We start from the raw sequence: 9,210 nt of genomic DNA, 5'->3' as shown, positions 1-9,210 counted from the left end.
ATTCTGTATTTCTTCTCCATTCCTAAGCACATATGTTAATTTAAGCAAACAGAAAAAAGCTTGGTTTAATCTCCATAGGCTCCTGGTTGATAGACATCTCTCTTTTCCTCATCACAGACAAAAAGACAGACAACAAAAGTTTATTATACTCTAGGTTTTGAAGTTTGGTGTTCCCACTGAAATGCTGAGCCAATCAGTAAAACCAGAGACGAACGTCACGAGACGGGCGTTCCGTGTTCCTTGGTCCATTATCTGGGCTACACTGGGCAAAACACTGATCACCATTTGTACCTGCACCCCAGCAACAAATGTAGTCTGGGGAAGCTCAACTCCTGTTGGCAAAGTAGGTGCAGCTCCTATGACTGCTGAGGGCTGCGAGGGCAGAGGGAGGGGAACGGCACCTGGGGCCAGCGAGATGGTTGCCCTTTGCAGCGAGAACGACCAGAGCTGGTCCTCCCTGTGAGGAGTCGCCGAGGAGCACGCACCGAGCAACGGGCAACACTTTCTAATCACACCACACTGAATGACCCAAGATGGTTCAAATGTGGATCCCAGAAATACAGAAAACCACTTGGGATAGTTGATTTCTTAGCTGTCAGCTGAGTTTTTCTGCAAGCACTATCGACAAACTAATCAGTCCACAAAAAATAGGCGATTTTGCCACTTGTCTTTTAAATAGTACAAAACGAGCTTCCTAGGAAAATAAAAAGTAGGATACGTTAAAAAGGAACCAGCTTCCAGAAACGCACTTGGCATTTTCCACAGACTTTATTGGATTTCACATGGCAATACACAGTAGTTACGTTGCCCTCTTCAAACACGCACAAATTAAAATACTCCAAAGGTATCATTGCGCACATGTGCACGTGAACTTCCCGACTTTATCACTTGCTTTCGCATTCCACCCCCATAAAATAACCAAGGTTCAGATGATAGGCAGCTTCGAAGGAGCAACCTGGTTTCCAGCTGGTCAAGGCAGGAAAAGGGTTGTTTGGAGACAACGCTACTTCCGCTGGACTTAAAATAAACCATCACCTGCCACTGCCGATATGCTTGCTAATAGCACTGGACTGAAGAGCAAACGGAGACTGTTTGTTTGTGCCTATTTTAGCACACACTAACGTGTCACCAGCCCCCTTTTTGTTTTCCCCTGTGGATATCCAGTCCTTAGAAGCCTGCACCACATCTTCCCAGTGCTTCTGCAGCATTTGGGAGAGCAGGGTCTTAAAGTCCAGCTTAGATGTGAAATAATAACTGTATTGCAAAGTACTCACTGAAAGCGAGCCCTGAATTCACATCCCCAGCACTTGCACCTTAAAGCTGATGGCAGGCGTTACACAATGCGGTATTTCTGCCCAAATTAAATAGCTCCAACACCCCCAAGACTGCAGAGGAAGAAACAACAGACGGCAAATTATTTGCAGACATTACTTAGTCAGGAATTTTGAATAAAGCATCAGTTGTGATTTGTTTGTAGGCAAACGGTAAGCAGCACAACCTATTTTATGTATACATTATGGATTGTTTGCCTGGCTCCAGATACTAAAGAGAAAACAGCAGCACTTGATATTATGTATAACACAACCGGCCCACATAAAATTTTTCATCTTGGTACATAAATAACAGCCGACACTGCACATCCTTCAAAGAGCCAGGCTGGTAACAGCTTATCAGGTTACAATAATATAACGCTAGAATATGTCTCCGATCTACCCCAAGGTCCGATGTGAGCTCCCTGGAAGCCCCCGAAAAGAACCTTTCCTCCCTTTCCTCCTAGCTTTGTTAACAGTGTTGCAGAAACACCCACAAAGCCGGCGCAGCTCTAACATCCCTCGCGCCACACCAGCAACGTGCCGGGAGCGCTCTCCCTTCCAGCCAGGGGCGCGATGAGACGAGCGACCGACGCTTGGTAAAGCAACACGCCACCGCGAGGAACAACTCCAGCTGTACTTTTTTTTGCCTTTACAAAGCAAAGAAGCTTCATGCCATTGTGCTAAAACACATGCAACGTTCAACACCGTACGAGTGACCACTGTGATAAACAGAGTTACTTTTTTTTTTTTTTTTTTTTTTTTATTTGTTTGCTTTTGGCTAGGACACCTCACAATACCGAAAGGCTGCCAAAAGATTTCCCCTGGCTAGTTAGGATTTTTAAAATCTGACAATCTTCAAAAGCAGCAGAGCTGTGCTTTAAAGAAGGTAAAATGATGAGCAATGTGTTTTGATATTTGATTTTTTGAGGAAAAGTCCCACCTTAGGTTTAATATTATGAAATAATATATTTCCTATACATTTCTCTATATAACTTCATTATTTTTTTTTTTTTTGCAACTACACCATCTTTACGTTAGTCACAGCACAGAAACATCCCTTCCATATGCAGGGAGTACTTTCAACTTTAAGGAAATAATTTTTAAGTCACAGAAGTGTTAATAGCCTTGCTTGAACGCTATAAATACTGCTGCTGGGAACAAGAAAAAAGATGTTTTAAAATGTGCAGTTTCCTTAAGAGTCACTGCTAGAAGAAACACGCTTTGTAATTGTTTCATCCCAAATGGAAGATCATTAAACTGTGCACTTGGTAAAAAAGCAACAAAAGCAAACAGTTCCAAAGGTCAGCCTGCCTTTTCCAGTAACCAGCTGGTATGCAAACTGGCAAAATCTTTTTACAACCCTCTTCCCTTCTCCCACACCTCGAACTTTCCATCACTCTATCTCACAACATGTAAAATTTTGCTTTTATATGTACTTCATATACTTCTTTTTTCTTTTCTTTTTTTTTTTTTTTTTATAAAACAGTATAAAAATAAGAGCAACAGTCAAGAGCTACCGGGGAGTTTATGCAAGGCATGGATGACTAAAATCCTACATTGGATACTGTAGGAAGGGCAGAACTGATATTTGTGCTGAACAAATGCACTTGAAAAAGAGCAGTAACATCTTTTTTTCAGCTGACAGCCTAGAGAAAGCTGATGCACAATATCTACAGATGCAATACTTCTACCTAACATCTTCTGTTATTTTGAAACAGTACAAAGGATTATCTGAGGCCGAGAATAAGCAAAAGGAGCACTATGATACCACGTAAATTTAAATGCAACACTCAAACGTATCACCAGTTTGTACATTAAATATAGTAAAAACAATTACCATTCACCAGTGTCTGGCTGTTTCTTATGGCAACTTTAGAGTAGGCACCTTTTCTTTTTTTCCTCCTTTTTTTTCTTTGTTTAAATTCTCCACCCCCCAATATTACTTCTAACAAACAGAAGCAAGAGCAATGTAATGTACATGATCTGCTGCCCGTCACGTATGATGACGACGTTTCTTGCACATAGGAAAGTGAGCCTTTGTCAGTGCCTGGTGGTTACTGTCACACGTTGGAGTCCTCATCTGTTATACTGGTGCTAGGAGAGCGAGTCGCAAAGTCTTTGAACATTTCATCTTCTTTCAACATGTGCTAGAAAGGAAAGGAGGGAAGAGTCAAGGTTCAGGCCCTCACAACTAAAATCACACACCTGGGAGGGTCCAGTCCTGTGCCTGGCAGCAAACGGCGCCAGCAGCCCTGCCAGCCACCGCTTCGTTCTGCTGAGGGTGTTTTTCACCCGCGCTGGTTCCTGGCCAACTCGCGGTTCAGTCCCCTTCCTGCTGGCCCAAACGGCTGGGGGAGCGCAGGCTGGGGCTGGGCTTCCACAAAGAAAACGCGCCACGACACTCAGTTGGCAACCCACTGCCCAAGGGCAAGCTGCCGGCTTAGAGGTGGGTGCCATGTCCTCCACCCTCCCTAAGAGGGTGGAGAGTCAGCAAAGAGGGCTGGTGACCACAGGTCGGGGGAACCTCCCAGCCAGGATGGGCAGGTATTTCCCCAACCGCTAGTTTTTCTTTTCCCCTCCATCCACATACAAAAACCAAAGGACCTCATCTGACCCCTAGCTGGATGAGGCTTCACTATACCCATGGTTTGCACAGTAATCGGACATACTTTAGCCCTCAGAGACCAGTGGCGCTTCACTCTATCCAAAGACTAGGTCCCGCTATGCACTGAAATCCATCAAAGCAATTGCCCCCAAAACTACAAAGCTCAGCTGCTTAACAGAGCCAGTGATAGCGAAGAAAAGTTGTACTTCGTGTATTTGTATTATAACATCGCTATTGAATACTAGCAATTGCCATGGGGTTCATCTTACAGAAACAGAGATCTTATTCCACAGACCCCAATTTTAAGCCTTACTGTCAAGTTGTTGATGCCTTCAGAAAACGCTCCTATTTGCCTCACTGTCCCTTCTGAATCTTCCATCTACAAAAAACAGATAATGAATAATTAATGAATATTAAATTTGTTGTATGCCAAGACAGAGTGGCAATTAAGCGCAGCAAATAATGTAACTGCTTGATTACAGTCCACACAGTCAGAGCAAGGGAGGAGTGTGCCCTGTCAGGAGAGGACAGTTATGCCAGGTAGGTCCTACAGACGCTGCATTCACAGCATAAACCTCCTTGGGCTGCGAGACACACTTGTTAGTGGTGCTGTGTGACTGCAAGAAGTCAGGACCTTCACGGGCCAAAGCAAAAGGAAAGTTTCCCTTTGAAAAGAAAGGGTTTTCCACCAAACTTGACAGCACAGTCAAGGACTCCAAACTGCTAGAGCTGGCTTACCTGCTCCAGCCTGTCCAAATCGTCATCGTCATATACTCGGATATCCAGGCCAGGCTTAAAACCTTTCTTTGATCCACTTCCTGATGCCCGTCCCAGCTCCATAGGACACACGTACTCTTCCACATCATCTTGCTTCTTCTTCCTCAGGCTCCCAAAATTGCTGAAGGCAAGCTTCTTTGGCTGACAAGTGAAGAGAAAATTGACAAGAAGTTGAGCAAACAATTAACAGATCTCTTACTCTTACATTGGTGTTTCAGTGAGGAAGGGTCAAAACCCCACTGCTCTCCTAAACAAAGATCTTCTGAATAGCTGTATTTCGTGATAGTAGCATCCAAAAGAACAAGATGTGTCCCCTCATCCTACCACTGTTAAGACAAAACCATTGAAACGATCCCGAATGAGAACAGAATCCCACTGCATTAAACCATGAGCATATAAACAGTAAGAGACAGTCTCCCTCCCAGACATCTTATAGCAATGACAGGACACCACACAAGAAGCTGAGATGTGGTGCATTCATGGTAGACACACATGTCAGACCCAGATCAGCCGAGTCCTGCTCTCATGCTTCTTTCTTTAGCAGCCAGCCCCTTTTCTCAGACCTTACTGAACTGCCCTCCAATCACGGATAAAACCAGCATGCTGGCATCTAAATGTCTGCCTGGAAGCTCATGCTCCGACCCAGAACAAGTGACCTACCTTTACTTTGGCAGTTGCTGTTAAGAGGATGTAGTCTGGGGACTCCATGGCTTCACGTTTCTGCTGCTGGGCCTCCTGCCCAATGAGGAGGTTGAAATGTGTTGCCAAGTGCCGTCTCAGTAGCGTCTTGTTTGGTGGGATGTTCAGCAACTGTGCCATGGTTTCTACATTGAAACGAGGCTCCAAAACCTGTTAATCAAATCACAAAGAATCCAGCTGAGGATCCAGCTGTCTAATGAGGTCTCAAGGACATCAACAGGCACACTTATCTTGGTCACCTCCTAAGGTTGCTCTGGGGTTTCCGTTTGTGTTTTAGAGGAAATACACAACAAAGAGAAAGAAAAGAGAGTTAACTAGTTAAAGGATTCATAAAATGCTACCTCCAGGCTTTCCTTCTTGAGTTATAAATAGAAACAAATTAGCAGGTAAGAAGAAAGGAACAGATAAATCCACCCTTAACTCATGAAATGCGTGAAGCTGCCACAAAATGTTTTCCACCATCCTCTTTAATTCTGGAAAACCTAGCCAGAGGAACAATGGAAAATAAACAGACATAAAACGTCTGGAGCAGGGATATACCTCTTAATCACCACAAACTTCTAAGTCTCTTGCTTGGAGTATCTGATGCTACAGCAATTAAAACCAATCCTGGTTTGACATTGACATCACAGATTTTACAAAACAAGCCTTCCTCACAAAATAAAACATACCCAGGTCTAGGAAGGAAGGCGGTGGCTATTTAACAGCATGATAGCAGTGTACAGCATTGTAGGACAAGAGTTGGAGAATGCCATACCTAAATTAAATTGTGAGGGGAATACAGATAATAAAAATCATTGCTGCCCCCACTAATTCTGCCCAAGACATTCATGTCCTTTAAACTACAGGGTAATACATTTTGATAGCGACTTTTTATTAAGCAGAATAAGAAGATAAGATGTGTGCAGCAAAGATAAATGTCAGAACTTTGCTCTAGCGATTCTTGGCCCTATTTTTTTAAATAAAATGGAATAAACCAGCCTAAAGCCTTACCATCAGTCCCCCATGCACGCCGCTCCCCCGCAGATTAGGAGCATACTCCGCCAGATCAACGGAGCGTAACCACTCCATCACACGATGATTGGTCCACTGGGTGACCTCAGAAGGTGTGACGTTATTCTGTGAACAGGAGGAACAGGCAGTTAAGGAGACTTCCTGACTCAGCTGTCCTGGCCCCAATCTTTACTGAAACAAACCTCTCCTGCCCTTAATGAATGCAAGCTTACTTCACGCTTGAGGGGAAAAAAACCCTCTTTTTGGATTGCTATTTGCAGCAATACCAACATGGTGATGGCTCTGGACAGCAGGTAGGTCTGTATTACACTTCATGGCATTTGAATATCCTGCTGTGCATTAGGACTACTTGCAATTTCTACCAGTAGAACTGAAAATTTAACTAGCTCCGTGAGCTGCTGTGCTTTTCTTGCAGATACGCATCGTTAATCTAAATCCAAGAGTCTGGGTTGCTTCATTATCCATTGCCCTATCCAGCATACGCTGCTTCCAAAACAAACTGAGGGCAGCCTCTTGTCTGATAACAGGGCCAAACTCCTTTTACACAGAAAATTTTGACACAGCCATCAATTTTCCAGAGAGTTACACAAGACTCAAGGCAACAGTGCACTGAGATCAAGGTGATTTATGTTCCGGGCAGCACATCAGAGACTAAGCTAAAACAGCCAGGTGTTGGCTAGGAAGAGGAGCAGAAGATCTGGCGAAGGAACACGAGTCTGGGGCCGTGGCAGGTGGAGGAAAGAAAGTGGTATTCCAGGTAGTGATGGCAGAGCATGAGACTTGGAAGAACAACATGAGAAAAAGGAAGCCAAAAATGAAACAGAATGAAATAGGAAGGAGGGGAAAGGAAGAGAGGGCCAGAGCAGGAATAATCAGAAACACCAGGGAAAAACCCTAGAGGATTCCTCTTCACAGTTTCATCTTAAAGTAGTACCTCATCAGATGGCCTCCTGCGCAGACAGTTGGGCTCGAAGTTATTTATTCTTAAAACTTGAATGGCTCTTTTGATGCTGAGGTGGTGGAGAACGCTGACAACTTTCAAGGACAGCAAGTCATCCTGTTGAAGAGGAAGGGGGAGTTAATAAACATAAATGTGCACCCAACTGGAGGAGACTGCTTCGGACCCTGGCTTAAAAATGGCACAACTGGCACATTCTGGGGGAAGATTTTAATACGTGAGACACGTGATTAACGCCAAACCATCTGTCCCAAAATAAAAGTGTCCTGTGTTGCTCTCTACTAGCTCTTGGGCAATGTTCTTCACATAGAATAGAGAGCTTAGTACAAGAAACCTGGGGTGACAAGGGGGAAAAGGGTGAGATGACACATCGCCAGTGATCTGATTAGAGCCAGAACAGCTTTCCAAACAGTGCATGAGGCTCACCTGGCATTTCCATTTAATCCTACCAAAAGTTTTAATAGCACAAATATCCAGCTAAAAGTTTTAACTGAAAATGATAAATTGCCCTGAAAATTGAGGCATTCTGTATGGTTAGAATGAAAAAAAAGAGGGAAGAAGAAAAATATGAAGGTATGTCGGGTTGGTCTCCCACAATTGCAAATGATAAATGTTTTTTAAAATGATTGTCGCAAGTGATGGAACAATGGAAAAGGTGACCATACCCAGGCTGCGGAGAGGCTCACCTTAAGGCTCCTTGGCCCCAACTCACCATCACTGTGCAGCTCCTACCTCGTGCAGGTACCCACTACGGCTTGAGGGAAGGAGGGCAGGTTGGCTGGGAGCACCGACTCCCCCTCACCCGTGCCAAGGGAGCACGCTGGGCGCACAGGCAGCCTGAAGGTTGGCTCTGCCACAAAGCACCACAAGGCAACCTGGCTGTGCCTTTACACCACACCATTTTCATCATGGGATGAGCCACTTCTCACACGTTGCAGGGCAAGAGCCTGCACGGCCATGGCCATACATGCAACACATCGGCGATACTAACAAAAGCAGCTGGTTCTTTCTCCAAAAGCTTGATCCTTGCAATTAATTCTTTATTTAAACATTCATGTCATGGGGGACTAATTTTATAGCTCGCACAGACCGGCTGTTTAGGCTCCCACCAGTGTCTGTGGAAAGTTTCTGGCATCTCTTAGGATAATTCGTGCCACACTAAGGGAGAAGGTAGCACCTCCAGTGCCCGTCTCTGCACTGACCACAGGGCACAGACGACTGCCTTTGGCTGGACAGGTAGCTTTTGGATGTCAAGAGCCGGGAGAGGTAAGTTCTCCCCTTCATGACTACAGTAGTGAGCAGGAGTTTTGCTTTGGCTCCATTAAAGTTCCCTCTTCTCCTTCCTGTACTCAGGGCTCCTTCAAACCACTGAGGAGGGGATGGACAGAGCCTTCTGGCACCCAAGGGGGCTCAACTCACAGGACACACATGGTAGACAATGGCGAAGGAGACAGAAGTTTTAGATGAGGCTCACAGATTAAAAAAGGCTTCTGGTGCTACCCAACACCCTGACCTACAGAGAAGTTTGCAAACTAAGCAATGCAGAAGATGTCACATTTTGCCCACCTCTGGTTTGATTTCAAAACCAAAATAATCAGATTCTCTCTAGATGTCACATTTTGCCCACCTCTGGTTTGATTCCAACAACTAGCCCCAGAAATTTAGCATTTCAAAACCAAAATAATCAGATTCTCTTTCATTCAAGGAGCCAAAATTTTCTGAAGGAGTACGTGACAGGCCTGGCTAGACTTCCCAGCTCGATCGCTGCTGCTGCCACTCCAGAAAAGTGCTACAAAAGAAAAACTGCAACTATGGCCACATACTGTGAGACGTGCGTTTCAGCT

At 44.6% G+C, this 9,210-nt stretch overlaps 1 protein-coding gene across 1 annotated transcript in view; it reads right to left on the bottom strand.

Annotated features, from left to right (window-relative positions):
• Window positions 1-2,837: 2,837 nt before the first annotated feature.
• Window positions 2,838-9,210, bottom strand: part of PPFIBP1 (PPFIA binding protein 1) — an 82,891-nt gene continuing 76,518 nt past the window's right edge. The window contains 6 exon segments of the mRNA XM_009648760.2: window positions 2,838-3,460; window positions 4,232-4,297; window positions 4,657-4,836; window positions 5,356-5,544; window positions 6,388-6,513; window positions 7,343-7,465. Of these exon segments, the coding sequence (XP_009647055.1) occupies window positions 3,374-3,460; window positions 4,232-4,297; window positions 4,657-4,836; window positions 5,356-5,544; window positions 6,388-6,513; window positions 7,343-7,465 (771 nt within the window). The 3' untranslated portion in view covers window positions 2,838-3,373.

Source organism: Egretta garzetta, unplaced genomic scaffold (genome assembly GCF_000687185.1).
Source record: "Egretta garzetta isolate BGI_Z169 unplaced genomic scaffold, ASM68718v1 scaffold81, whole genome shotgun sequence".
NCBI lineage: Eukaryota > Metazoa > Chordata > Aves > Pelecaniformes > Ardeidae > Egretta > Egretta garzetta.
This window is presented reverse-complemented; position numbering and strand designations above follow the sequence as displayed.